Raw genomic sequence first — 15,127 nt, 5'->3', positions numbered from 1 at the left:
GCCAGAAGATGCTGGGTACGAAAATTATTGAAACGTAGCGACAAGACGACGCCACCACTCGGCTGATAACCCGAGAAGAATTCATCACTGGAATACGCCGAGAAAGATTGCAATCGCATAAATGGCAATGTCCTCACAGCCCCTCTAACCCACATTTTTCAACCCTTCATTTGACGCCTCTGCGATGGAGGTCAGAACCGCGATACCCAGCCTTGAAATCACGCGGTTTTCTTATGGATGGCCGAGGAAAATATTTCAGACACATCGCCGCTCAGAATCGACATGGAAAGTCTTTAGGAGGTGGCAAAATGGACGTCAGTGTAATCACTTTTCTTGGTGCGTTGAATCCCTCACATTCCGTGGTCGGAAACGACAATTCGCAGTGCGGTGAGCAACAGCACGATGTTCTTCATATCCTTTGACACTTCTGAACCCCCACCCCCTCTTCCCGGACGATTCAATCCTTCTCTTAGGACATCACGGCTCAATAATCACACTGAACGTGATGGCAGCCCTTTGGCGGGGGGGGGGGGGGGGGGCAGTGTCACCCCAACGTTTGCTATGGTGTACAGGGTGGAACCTGGAACCAATAGGGGCCATTCAAAAAGGGGAGGCAATTAAGGGGTTTCGAAAAAGTGACCCTTTCATTGTTTTGTGCAGTGCAAATATTTATAGTAAGGAAGCCATTATGTGGTGGACGTTGCACAGCGTTCGAGAATAATTCGAATGTTGTTTCTCTAAATCGCTTCAGGCGAACTCAGAGATAATTCCTTAAATAGATTAACTTATTGAATTACCATTCCGTGTATTGATGACTTCGATGTTGAACCACAATATTCTTTCTTTACACACGGATTTCTTTGTCATTTAACACTGAAGAAGTACACATTAAGGACGAAAATACTACAGTTCTTAATGACTAACAACGCAGTTATGAAGATCATGGGAAACAATACCGTCAACACAGTTTATAATGTCAATTTCACTGTTAAGAAAAATAAACAGTGGTGGAAGGGGTCGTCATCTCCAAACGTGTACCGAGCGAGGTGGCGCAGTGGTTAGCACACGGGACCCGCATTCGGGAAGACGACGGTTCAAATCCCTGTTCGGCCATCGCTATTTATGTTTTCCGTGATTCTCCTAAATCGCTTCAGGAAAATTCTGGGTTAATTCCTTTGATAGTGCACGGCCGAAATCCTTCCCTCATCCGCTGACACCGATGACCTCGCTGTTTGCTCCTCTCCCCCAAATCAACCATACAATCAGTCCAAATGTTTGAAATTCGGTCTGCGTCTCAATGGTCGAAGAGCGGACTTGGCGGTAATACATAGCACTGGTGTCGTACTGTCCTTACCGTACGAGAGCGGAAAAAAACGAAGTTTGTTGGAACGAATGGGCCTTATCAGGATGTAAGATAAGAGCACTTTCGAGCGCCGCTAGTCCAGCCTTGGCCACGTAGGCAGACTTTGGCGACAAACTGTCGGAGCATGGGTGCGGCCTTATCGGAGGCGTAACTGCTGGCAACACTGTCGCAACAGTGTCCACGGGAAGCATTTTCCCGCTCATTGCAAATACTTATAGCAAAGACTTGCTTTACCCTCCATTCTTCTACAAAGAGAATGTAAGAGGCGGGAACTTCATTCTGCAGCAGATGAAGACAGTCAGATGCAGATATGCGTGGGAGAACAGACAATATTATTGCTGAAACACGCATAGAGGATTGGATATTCGAAGCATGCAGTCGCAGCTCTGGACATATATCTGGGAACTATTGTAATTTAACCTAGAGATCTATAGAAGTTTTGGGTTCCCAGTGTAGGCACTGAGCTGTTTTTCATCATGTCGTGTTGCTTCTATAACACACGTCCACGTGGGTAAGCTGACGGGTTACTAAACACTATGGTAAAAAGAGGAGTAAAAAATATGAAATCAGAACTTCCCATGTCTCCGACTTCCTTATTAGTAACCAAGGACCATTGCTTCAGTTGGAACAGATGTGACAGAGAATGACAGGTGGGAGTATTTATTACCTGAAGACAGAGAATCCAAATATGGATGACTGCACAAACATTTTCGTTTTGCTGCTCCCGAATACTTCGTCCTTTTACTCGTAATCATTACTATGAAAAGGCAATCACAAAACCTACCGCCCATCTTCTCAGACTGTATTTTTATCCTATTCACTGTAATCAAAACTCGAAGCATCGCTACGGTATATCTCAGCCGCATAAGTTTCCTATTGACCACTCGTACCAAGAATCATAGTCGACACCCTTTTTCATAGTCGTCGATCTAGAAAAAGATGTTTTGATGCTAATAGAGAGAAAGGTCGAAAATAATAATGAGGGCGGGTAGGAAAAGCTAACAGAATATTTCATGTTTGCATCATCATCATCATCATCATCATCATCATTTAAGACTGATTATGCCTTTCAGCTTTCAGTCTGGATGGTTCAAATGGCTCTGAGCACTATGGGACTCAACATCTTAGTTCATAAGTCCCCTAGAACTTAGAACTACTTAAACCTAACTAACCTAAGGACATCACACACACCCATGCCCGAGGCAGGATTCGAACCTGCGACCGTAGCAGTCCCGCGGTTCCGGACTGCAGCGCCAGAACCGCTAGACCACCGCGGCCGGCTGTTCAGTGTGGAATATGACCCCCCTTATACAGTTCCTCCATGATCCCCTATTCAGTGCTAACATAGGTGCCTCTTCTGATGTTAAACCTATTACTTCAAAATCATTCTTAACCGAATCCAGGTACCTTCTCCTCGGTCTGCCCCGACTCCTCCTACCCTCTACTGCTGAATCCATGAGTCTCTTGGGTAACCTTGCTTCTCCCATGCGTGTAACATGACCCCACCATCTAAGCCTGTTCGCCTTGACTGCTACGTCTATAGAGTTCATTCCCAGTTTCTCTTTGATTTCCTCATTGTGGACACCCTCCTGCCATTGTTCCCATCTACTAGTAACTGCAATCATCCTAGCTACTTTCATATCCGTAACCTCAACCTTGTTGATAAGGTAACCTGAATCCACCCAGCTTTCGCTCCCATACAACAAAGTTGGTCGAAAGATTGAAAAGTGCACAGATAACTTAGTCTTGGTACTGACTTCCTTCTTGCAGAAGAGAGTAGATCGTAGCTGAGCGCTCACTGCATTAGCTTTGCTACACCTCGCTTCCAGTTCTTTCACTATGTTGCCATCCTGTGAGAATATGCATCCTAAGTACTTGAAACCGTCCACCTGTTCTAACTTTGTTCCTCCTATTTGGCACTCAATCCGTTTATATTTCTTTCCCACTGACATTACTTTCGTTTTGGAGATGCTAATCTTCATACCATAGTCCTTACATTTCTGATCTAGCTCTGAAATATTACTTTGCAAACTTTCAATCGAATCTGCCATCACAACTAAGTCATCCGCATATGCAAGACTGCTTATTTTGTGTTCACATATCTTAATCTCACCCAGCCAGTCTATTGTTTTCAACATATGATCCATAAATAATATTAACAACAGTGGAGACAGGTTGCAGCCTTGTCTTACCCCTGAAACTACTCTGAACCATGAACTCAATTTACCGTCAACTCCAACTGCTGCCTGACTATCCATGTAAAGACCTTTAATTGCTTACAAAAGTTTGCCTCTTATTCCATAATCTTGTAGAACAGACAATAACTTCCTCCTAGGAACACGGTCATATGCCTTTTCTAGATCCATAAAGCATAGATACAACTCCCTGTTCCACTCATAACACTTATCCATTATTTGCCGTAAGCTAAAGATCTGGTCCTGACAACCTCTAAGAGGCCTAAACCCACACTGATTTTCATCCAATTGGTCCTCAACTAATACTCGCACTTTCCTTTCAACAATACCTGAGAAGATTTTACTCACAACGCTGATTAAAGAGATACCTCTGTAGTTGTTACAATCTTTTCTGTTTCCATGTTTAAAGATTGGTGTGATTACTGCTTTTGTCCAGTCTGATGGAACCTGTCCCAACTCCCAGGCCATTTCAGTTATCCTGTGTAGCCATTTAAGACCTGACATTCCACTGTATTTGATGAGTTCCGACTTAATTTCATCCACCCCAGCCGCTTTATTACACTGCAATCTATTGACCATTTTTTCCACTTCCTCAAATGTGATCCTGTTTCCATCATCATTCCTATCCCATTCTACCTCGAAATCTGAAACATTACTGATCGCATTTTCACCTACATTGAGCAACTCTTCAAAATATTCCCTCCATCTGCCCAAGGCATCCACAGGATTCACCAGCAGTTTTCCTGACCTGTCCAAAATACTTGTCATTTCCTTCTTACCTCCCTTTCGAAGACTGCTAATTACACTCCAGAATGGTTTTCCAGCAGCTTGACTCATAGTCTCCAACCTGTTTCCAAAGTCTTCTCAAGACTTCTTCTTGGATGCTGCAATTATCTGTTTGGCTTTGTTTCTTTCTTCACATAACTTTCTCTGTCTACCTGGGTTCTGGTATGTAGCCATTTTTGATATGCCTTCTTTTTCCTTTTACAGGCTGCCTTGACTGTATCATTCCACCAAGCTGTTTGCTTCATCCTACTTTTACACACTACTGTTCCAAGACATTCTTTAGCCACTTCTAGTACTGTGTCCCTGTACCTTGCCCATTCCTTTTCCAATGACTGTAATTGACTACATTCAACTAACTGGTACCTTTCTGAGATCGCTGTTATGTACTTGTGCCTGTTTTCCTTACCCTGAAGTTTCTCCACTCTTATCCTCCTACATATGGACCTGACCTCCTGCACTTTCGGCCTCACAATCCCAATTTCACTGCAGATTAAATAATGATCAGTGTCATCAAAGAATCCCCTGAATACACGTGTGTCCCTCACAGCCTTCCTGAATTCCTGATCTGTTATTATATAGTCACTGACAGATCTGGTTCCCCCGCCTTCTCAAGTATACCGGTGAATGTTCTCATGTTTAAAAAAGGAGTTTGTGATTACTAAGCCCATACTGGCACAGAAATCCAAGAGTTGTTTCCCGTTCCTGTTGGCCTCCATATCCTCTCCAAATTTACCCATAACCTTTTCATACCCTTCTGTTCGATTTCCAATCCTGGCGTTAAAATCACTCATGAGCAGAACACTGTCCTTGTCCTTTACTCTAACAACTACATCACTGAGTGCCTCATAAAAACTATCCATCTTATCTTGATCTGTCCCTTCACAATGCGAATATACTGACACAATCCTAATTTTCTTTCTAGACACTGTCAAATCTATCCACATCAGTCGTTTGTTTACATACCTTATTGCAACTACGCTGGGTTCCATTTCTTTCCTGATGTAAAGCCCTACACCCCATTGTGCTATTCCTGCTTTGACTCCTGACAGGTAGACCTTGTATTCTCCCACTTCCTCTTCTTTCTCACCCCTTACCCGAATGTCACTAACAGCTAAAACGTCCAGCCCCATCTTACTTGCAGCCTCTGCCAGCTCTACCTTCTTCCTAAAGTAGCCCCCATTGATATTAACAGCTCCCCATCTCATTACCATTTGTTTGCCAAGTCGTATCTTAAGAGTCCCTGGTTTGTCACTCCGTCACCTCCAAAGGTCCGAGGCATTTTGCTCTGATTGTTGCCAGCATCATATTTAAAGTACCAGGGAAGCAGGTTGCTAGCCTTACTTGCCCCGAGTCCCATTGGGTTTTACCCCTAAAGGCTGAGGGACTAACCGGTGGATTTGGTAGTCTTTGCCGTATGAGCACAAAGGTGACCACGACTGAGAATATGTCCGAGATGCCCAGCCTTATTCCAAAGTAACTGGTATCCCGACTGTCGGGACCACTTACTTGGCCACTCATACGTTGCCCGTGGTTCATGAACTAGGACATGACTACAGGAACCCACACCATGTTTGCGTTTGCATAACGCAAGGTAATATGAGTAAGCTATCAATAGTGGAGACACAATTTTAGTGACCTTCAGCTATCTGTCCATCACTAAAAGTCATATTTGGGAGTATAAAAACGATATGAAAATTCAAGTACTTTCAAACACTAGACCTCATTTGGTGAAACACAACCACCCCTAAACGGCACGCACGGGTGTTTTGCAGTGGTCACGAATCCAAATGATCTTGCACTATTCAGACAGAAGGCCGTTATAACAGTTATTTGGAAAGTTAGCTTGGGAACGTAAGTGATAATGTAGCACACAGTTCAGATTTTGGAAGTTTCAGAATAGACAACAGTAAATCTAACACTTCATAATTCTTTGTGGGATTATTTCTGTAGATATCGAACAATGAATTATATTAACTCAGTAGATATACGGATAGTTTTTACTATGTTTTGAGATCAGTCGGCATACAAAAACCATAATTTTTCACTGGCTACATCGACTACTTATTAGTGATGAATCAATAAAGACACATGGGTTTGAGTTTTCTCACAAGCAGATAAAGAAAAGGCAGAATGTGTTTCAGACTTGCGTGAATAGAGGCAGAAACTATGAAAATCACTTTGAGCGTTACAGACATGGTGCTGTAATTAACAAAATCATTTGCAAGTTTTCCCGCATCCCATGGACATATTGACACGCCGAGATAATAATCTCAGTAACTGGCAAGAAATATTGCAGAATCTCTAATAAGATCAACTGGGAAAAATGAGTAATGTGAAAGAAGATGTACGCTAAAGACAAGACTTCCTGTAAATTATTAAAGCCTTTAAATAAACCAAATGGAGACAACAGACGTGATAACACCTGAAGAAGGAATTAAACACTATAAAAGTATTTCGTTTAACCGTAAGGCAGATCTAATCTTGAAGATAAGAACGAAGCATTATTAAAAAGCATTGACTTGCAGTTTTTGAAATTTTCCATGAAGTTTCGGGATTGTAGTTGGATTACATCGACTTCTTCCCATGATATTTCGGCTGACAGTCATTCAGGCAGCTTCAGGCGAGTGTTTTGGCAAAATATTTACCTGAAGATGGCTGAATGTCTGTCAGCCGAATTATCGTGGCAAGAAGTCGACGTAATCCGGCTGAAATCCTGACCTTCAATCTTCAACATTTTAATTAATTTTAAGCTGTGATATCTCGTATGTTTGCAACAGAGATATAAATAATAAATTAGGAAGGTACCAGGCAATGCGTAAAACATTCGAAAAAAATTGACAACGCCGGGAACCGAAATAAACCTGAAGTATATGGCAGTGCCGGTTATTCTATATGGAAGTGAAACGTGGGCATTAAGACAGAACGGCCTCAGCCATATACGAGCTACAGAAACGAAATTCCTTGGAACGCTCCTGGGACACACACATGTTAATAAGTGAATAAACTAGGATAATGGGGTTAATTACAAATATTTGCAGAACGGGAAAAAGTGGAGGAATACAGAAGCAACTGGAAGAGCATTTAGAAAGAGTGGGCAATACAAGGTTCCGAAAATGGCACTGTCATAGACGTTTTCGCCGAAGAGACTCAGGAAGAAGAAGGCTGAGATGGACTGAGGCCGAAAGGGTGATAGTGAATAGTCAAGAAATTTATTTATTTCTTCGAGGATAAAACTGATAGTGCTACGGAATGGCGTAGGAACCGACAAGATGTATTGCTTTTAATAGATCTGATGATGGGGATTTCCCGAAACGCGTCGTGGTATGAAAAATAAAATTATTTTCGTTATCGATACAAGATTTCCTAAGAGGCTTTATGTCTAAAGCAATTATAAGTTCAGACCGGTTTTTAAGAGGAGTTGCAATTTTTATAATGTTTCGGCAGCAAATATCAACGACAAATGTGATGAGACACTGCAGGTCTTACCAGTGCCAACAGACGTCTCCGGCGGGGAGTGAGTAACTATTTCAGACGAGTTTAATAATTCTTGACAGCGTGTTTAATTGCATACAAGTTCTCGATAGCACACAACAAAATTAAGACCTTTAGTGGGTGCCTTTTCAATTACACATTGATTTCCCGTGGGTGCTGCACGGAGCCGTGCGTTCGCGAAGTGTGACGGACAAGCAGACTAGTGTGACGTCACAAGTTCGTTGCAGTGCCCGTACATGTCATTGGCCCCGTTTGATACAGTTGTAATATGAATCACACGTTTCCGGAAATAAAAAGGAGATTACGTTAGTCTCAGGCGATTGGTATTATTGGACACATATCACAACTACTTTACTACAGCGATCTCCATTTCGAAGATTTACACATTTTTTGACTGGATATCTGTCATCAAGCGCTATTGGAAGTATTCTAAAATGTTATTTTTTATGCTTCCTTAGGCTCTCATGTTCTAAGAACGATGCCTTCAACGATGCTCTCAACATACGTGACTTCAAAGCAATGTTAAGCGTTAACTTTAAATGCGAACCATTAGGCTTGACGTTAACCGTTGTGAATACCAACTGAAACAACACATTTCTGCAGCTAGTCACATTTAACTTATTCCACCGCTGACAACCTGTGTCAGAGGTTTGTGTCTGTAGCATCACGTGGATTTATGAGAATAAAGCGTGGATGTATTTACGTAACCTGTGACATTGTCTGGCTTCGGAAACCGGAAAATGTATTTTACTATAAAGCTCTATGTTTTGATTACATAATGCTGCCAATAGTGACATATTTAATATACTACTTTTTTTTAATTTCTCGTATATGTTCTTCGCACCTGTTCGCTTCTAATACTCCATCTTTGCTTAGTTCAGTCTTGTAGAAATTGCATGTGATACAAATCCGACTGGAAAATCAGCCTGTGGCCTGTGGTAGTTTTACATTTACATTAGTGTTCACCTCTGCGATCAAAACGCCAGACAGTGTCATATGTTACCCAAAATCTTACATCAATGCGTACATGCCTTATCGGCATAAATTCACGTCAATGATAAGAGGTATAATTCACCGAAATTCATCTTGGAAAACAGGATAATTGTGACTGCTAATGTGACGCGTAATTTCTGTTAACAGGAAGAGCTTTCTCGGTTGACTGCAGGCAGTGTGCTCTTACCGCTTCTGGGAGACGCCATGGGGGAGGGGGAGGAAATGCACCTAAGAACACGGTGTTGCAGTTGCTGGAGCACTAGACTCATAAAAGGGATCACCAGTGGCCGAATCACCACCCAGCTGATTTGCGCTTCAGATGTTTCCCTGTTGCGTATTCTGAGATGATTACTTAACGGAGGCTAGGTGCGGGCGGATCTAATGGCGACGGGGGGGGGGGGGGGGGGGGGGAGAGGGGGAGAAGGGGCATGGAGCTCCCTAAAATATATTGCTAAAAATATTTGTATTTAACGCACATTAGTTTCCAAATTTCACAGTCATCGGAGAGTAAAGAAGCTTGATTACTAAGAGCAATGGCGAGTAATTCTAGAATCCTATGCGGATACGTGTAACACACGACAATTTTCAGCTGCTTGGATGTGCTGGTAAGAATGCCGCCAGGTAAAGGCATCCTTCCATAGGCTGACTGTAGCTATGATCCGACACGGTTAATGAGTGAACCAGTATGTGTGACGATGCTGGTGCTGATTTTGTGTTTACCATTTGACAGTGCCACTATGGCTCCACTACATTAGGACATGTTTTTAAAACTGGTACGTCTCGTCGTATATAAAGCGCGTAATTTTCACAAGCATGTCAACAACGCTTTTCATCATGACCTATTTCACTGTTTTAAGCTGTAGGACGTACAAGTCTGTGATCATAGACGTGAAATAAAGAACTTTATTCAATTCCTTCTGAATCACTCTTCCATTCGCGACCATCTGGCAGCTTATTGAATATGTTTCATGATGAAACGAAAAAGGTACAACTTTAACAATGAATGCAGACTAGATGGACAGTAAAATCTTGTGTAATACATGTACTCCTCACATTTTAGGGATCATGATTTTTAGTGCTGTATTTATATAAGTTGCAATTTCTTATAGGTGTTTGTAAAATCAATCTTTCGGCGGAGGTTCGAGTCCTCCCTTGGGCATGGGTGTGTGCGTTTGTCCTTAGGAGAATTTAGATTAAGTAGTGTGTAAGCTTATGGACGGATGACCTTAGAAGTTAAGTCCCATAAGATTTCACACACATTTGAGCATTTGAACAAAATCAGTCTTTCAGATTCTCAAGGTACCAGCGATAAAATGGAGGGAGCGAAAGGTTGACACCTTGGACGGATTCTGGGCGGCGTTTACTAGAGGCGTGTAACATGAGAGGACTGCAGTTGAGAATGAAGTGAACACGGCTGTGGCCTATACCCCATGTTATTCGATAATACGTTGAGCAAACTGCAAAGGAAATCAGAGAGAAATGTAGAAAGGGAATTGAAGGGAAAAGCAATGGAAAGTTTGCCGTTTGCCGATGACACTGAAATTCTGTCAGACACGGCAAAAGGCTTGAAGATGAGGTGAGCGGAATGTATAGTGTCTCTAAACGAGATCGTAGGAAAATACTGACAAAAAGAAAACAAAGAAATGGTATGAGTTGATGGCCACACAAGAGAGGATATAAAATGCAGACATAATAATAAAATAATTCCTGAAAAAAGAGGCAGTTTTTGACATTTAACATCAATTTAAATGCTAGTAAGTCTAATTTGGAGGTATTTGTCTGGAGAAAGTGAAACGTAGATAATAAGCAGTTCAGACAGGAACAGAATTGAAACTCCTGGAACGTGCTGTTGTAAAAAATAAATGACGAAGATTGTATGGATAGATCGAATAAAATATGCGGATTTATTAACTTGAATTGGGTGCGAAAGAAATTTATGGCATAACTTTACTAAAAGAAAGCCTCGATTGGTATGACACTTCCTGAAACATCAAGGAATTTTGAATTTGGTAAAGGAAGAAAATACGGGGGAATAAAAATTAAAGGAGACGAAGGTTTCATCATGGTAAGCAGTCTCAAATGAGTGTAGGCAGAGATGAAGAGATGAAGAGGAACAGTTTATACTATCATATTAAAACATTTTATGTATTTTATTCTGATTATTATTAATATTGTAGGCATCTGTCACGCGATAAAAGTGGGGATGATGGCAACTTATATTTACGTTGGAGTAGGGTCGTAGAGACCCAGTAACAAAATACTCAGTAACAAAATAAACTAACCACTGCCCCCCCCCCCCCCCTCCCGTTGGCCCCTTCCCAGATACGAACCCTGGACTCACACCTGACAAAACCACTGCCAGTATCTTTCCGCATTACTGAGCGGAACGGTGCGGTGTTAGCACGTTGGACTCGCATTTGGGAGGACGACGATTCAGATAGGCGCCCGACCATCCTTATTTATCTAAATCGCTGCAGACAAATCTCGGGATTCTCTAAATAGCTGCAGGCAAATCTCGGGATGATTGCTTTGAAAGGACACAGCACATATTCTTCCCCACGCTTGAAACATTCCGAGTTATGATCTGTCTGTATCGATCTCCATGTCCAAGAGACGTTACAACCTAATCGGTACACAAGTGACAGCATGAGCTACCAATAAGTTCGAAGATGCCATGCACAAAGACGGAATTTTTCCGGTCTTCATGCCTCACTCCTGTTGGTGATAGAAAGGCATGCCCAAGTGTTTTGGATAGTCCTGGGACTAGTGTCTGTTTATATTCCCGTCATACTGAAACTATCCAACAGCACATTGTCAACGTTTGAGTTTAACCCACTTCCTCTAGCATAGGCAAATGAAGCAAATCGCTTGGTTCTGTTTGCATTAGATGTTGTTTTGGTGTGCCTTAAGTGGATTATAGAAGCACCATTTAGTTCATGGGCGGTTTCTGAGAAAACCTAAAAACAAAGTTTTACACCAATTTCTTGCCGTCATCAGCGGGTGTTTTGACCATTTATTCACCATTAGCAGCGAATATCTAACACAAATTGCTCAAATTTTGACTGTATGTTTCCTGGGACATTTAACTATTAATGTCATCTTCCTGCTTCCAAAAATCTTTATCCAATATCGAGAAATACCGCAAACACATGGCTTTTGGGTACCAATACCGTGCCGCGGAATGCACAACGGAAATGCACAGTAAATGGCTAAAATTTTTGAGATATGTTCCTAAGATCTCGATATCGAATGAACTTGAAAATATTCATGGTATCTTTATCCGTTTCCGAGATACAGAAGTTCAAAGCTACCCTGCTTTTACACATAAAATACGCATGTAAAATCCGGCGTGAGACGAAATCTGAATAATAAATAAACTCAGAAAGCTGCTCAAATTTTAACGGCATATCCTCTAGGCATTCATCTAAAAGAGTCATAACCCCTCTTTCAAAAATCTTTGTCCGTTGTCGAGAAACGTTCCAAAAAACATGGATTCTGGTTACCAAAACCGAGCCCCAGATTCCAAAACGCCTACGCACAGGAAGGCTGTAGTTTTACAATGTATTACTAAGATCCCTTTCTCGATCAACCTTGAACGTTTTCTTGATATCTTTACCGTTTACCAGATTCAGAGGCTCAAAGTTATCCTACTTGTACGCGTTGAATACTCACATAAAATCCGATGTGAGGCGAAAACGTATTTTATAAAGTGACGTAGCACTGACAATTATTCTGTAAATGTCTGCGTTATCGTCAGAAGGTTTCTGGGAACCACAGGTAGTAGTAATGAAGCACATGCAAAACTTTTTTGCACGTAAAATTCGTTCAGAGGTGTGAAATAAGTTCTGCATTATTTGAGTTTCACGTAAGTAAATTATCAAAATTTTACTGACTCATAAAGCTCTTTTCATCTGAATGATATGTGTTACTGAAGCAGGGAAAATAGCGGAACAAGCGGAAGAAAGCTCCTATCAGAGAACAGAAACGGTGAATATACTGGTGTTTAAAAGAGTGGTTCAATGGTTGGGTTGGATGCCGGCTACCTCATGCTACCTTCCTCAGCTCCTTTAAAAGTTTTCCAAAAATTATGGCATGCAAATATATTCGAGCTTTGTTATGCTGAGAGAGCAGAGAGTGGCAATGGGAACGAGACGAAAAAGTAATAAATACTGGAAGGTTGGAGCCAGTTGATGCAATACAGAAAGAGTGAAGGAGACAATGGCAGAGTCAGAGAAAGAGACGGACAGAGTGGCAATGGAACATAGTTGACAGTGAGATGACAATGCTTCGTAAGGGTGAAGGAGACAGTGCCAATGGGCGATGTACAAAGAGAAGGAGGAAGTGGAAGTGGGCGAGAGCCAATGATAATGAGAGACGGAGTCTATGATAATGACAGTGAGAAAGAGAGAAATTGTGACAGTGAGAAGAGACAGCAACAGTAGGAAGGGATGAATAAGATAGTAACTGTAAGTGAGACCAAGAAGGAGACAGTGACACTGAGAGGAGACAGTAGTAGTAAGACAGGAAGGAGATGGTGACAGAGAAACAGAAAGAGACAATGACAATGTGTTGGGCTGTGAGAATTGGCAAGTGGGAGAGAATGGGTATGAGCGACTTACAACGATGGACTATTGGGTGTGAGCGAATTAAGGGCGGTGGATCTTATGGGAGTGAGTGCCTGTTAAAAAGAGCGGGAATACGTCCGCATGCCATAATTTTACGGAATATTTTTAAAGACGCTGAGTAAGATAGTATGGGCAAATAATACCCTACCTTTTAATCGGAATAAATAGGAACATATTGACCTTTTTGTGTTCTGATAAGTATTCCTTCACTCTTCCTTCCTTTCTGCCTTCTTCCCGAGCTGTACGAAAGGTCTATCTGTTACTACCTGGACCAGGAGAGTAGGATAAAAACCCTTTCCTTGGCCGTTTCTTCGCACAGCAAGAAACACCACCTACTTGGGCTATCACAGGTACTTACTGGCGGCAGACGCATGGGTGCAGACAGCAGCGATGACGGCGAAGGCAGCGGCGAGAACAAGGGGCGTGTGTGCGCGCATCGTGCTGGCTGCTGGGCGTACGGCGGGCAAACACGGACTGCGACAGACGCGCCCGTGGGCAGGTGTGGTCCCGCCTAATCAGCGGTCCACCGTCTATCACCTAACTGGCCAATTCCAGACCATATCCGACAACGCGTCACCTTCCAAGAACACGGCTAAGCAGGCTGACAAATGCTCCGAGCGCGCCGTGTAACACCGTTATCGAGGTTCTCTCAGGCGCAGTTCATCTCGGGAAGATAACGGAAATAACAAGCAAATAAAATAACACTGATGGAGGGACGTTGTTCAAGAGACCAACATTGTATTAATGAAACACACACAGACACGGAACGAGTTTTAAAACTTCACGACAGTTGTGATTTTCCTAACGTGGTTATGAAACCTCGGTAACTTCCATCGCCATGTTTCGCGAGTCACATGCTGCTCCTTTTTCTGTCATGAGACGCGTCTGTACACTGTTGCACAACGCTTGGAAATACGAGAGATGTTCAATAAGCGATGCAACTGTTTTTTGCTGAAAGCAGATTCGTTTTATTCAGGATTCTAATACACCATATTACTCCCCACTCTTTCGGCTTCAAAACTGTGGTGTCACCGCCAGACTCCACACTTGCTAGGTGGTAGCTTTAAATCGGCCGCGGTCCATTAGTACATGTCGGACCCGCGTGTCGCTACTGTCAGTAATTGCAGACCGAGCGCCACCACACGGCAGGTCTAGAGAGACGTACTAGCACTCGCCCCAGTTGTACGGACGACAAGGTGTTGGCACATCTGCCAACACATCATTGACGACGAGGCTTAAAAAAGGACCTTGTTCTTTGTACTTGCTTTGATCTGCTTTACTTGTGTCATGGCTTCGCCACAATCTCCAGATGTACTGTCCGAATTTTATCGCTTGCAGAATCAGCAGACGCAGGCCTTATTGGATGCCCTTGGACAGCCCGTTCATGGTCAACGGGCAGTGCAAAACGATGCGGCGGCCGCCGCTTCATCGCTACCGCAGCCACAACACGCAGTTGCACCAACGTTCCGTAATTTTGATTCCGCCGAGGAATCATGGACGGAGTGGTCACGCCAATTTGGATTCCATCTCGCCGCCTACAGAATTCAAGGTAATGAGCGGCAGCCGTTTTTGCTTTCGTGTGTAGGTGTGTCCACCTACCGTGTGATAGTGAAATTGTTTCCCCGACGCGACGTAGCAACTGTGTCCTACGAAGAAATTTTGTCTGCTTTAGA

The 15,127-nt window shown here is 42.7% G+C and overlaps 1 protein-coding gene across 1 annotated transcript in view; it reads right to left on the bottom strand.

Moving 5' to 3' along the window:
- Positions 1 to 13,997, bottom strand: part of LOC126187635 (uncharacterized) — a 50,098-nt gene extending 36,101 nt beyond the window's left edge. The window contains exon 1 of the mRNA XM_049928837.1: positions 13,813 to 13,997. Within this exon, the coding sequence (XP_049784794.1) occupies positions 13,813 to 13,891 (79 nt within the window). The 5' untranslated portion in view covers positions 13,892 to 13,997. The remainder of the gene's footprint in view (positions 1 to 13,812) is intronic.
- Between the last annotated feature and the right edge of the window lie 1,130 nt (positions 13,998 to 15,127).

The sequence above is a fragment of the Schistocerca cancellata genome, chromosome 1, assembly GCF_023864275.1.
Source record: "Schistocerca cancellata isolate TAMUIC-IGC-003103 chromosome 1, iqSchCanc2.1, whole genome shotgun sequence".
NCBI classification, from domain to species: Eukaryota; Metazoa; Arthropoda; class Insecta; order Orthoptera; family Acrididae; genus Schistocerca; species Schistocerca cancellata.
Note: the sequence above shows the minus strand (reverse complement) of the source record. Positions and strands in the feature narration are given on the sequence as shown.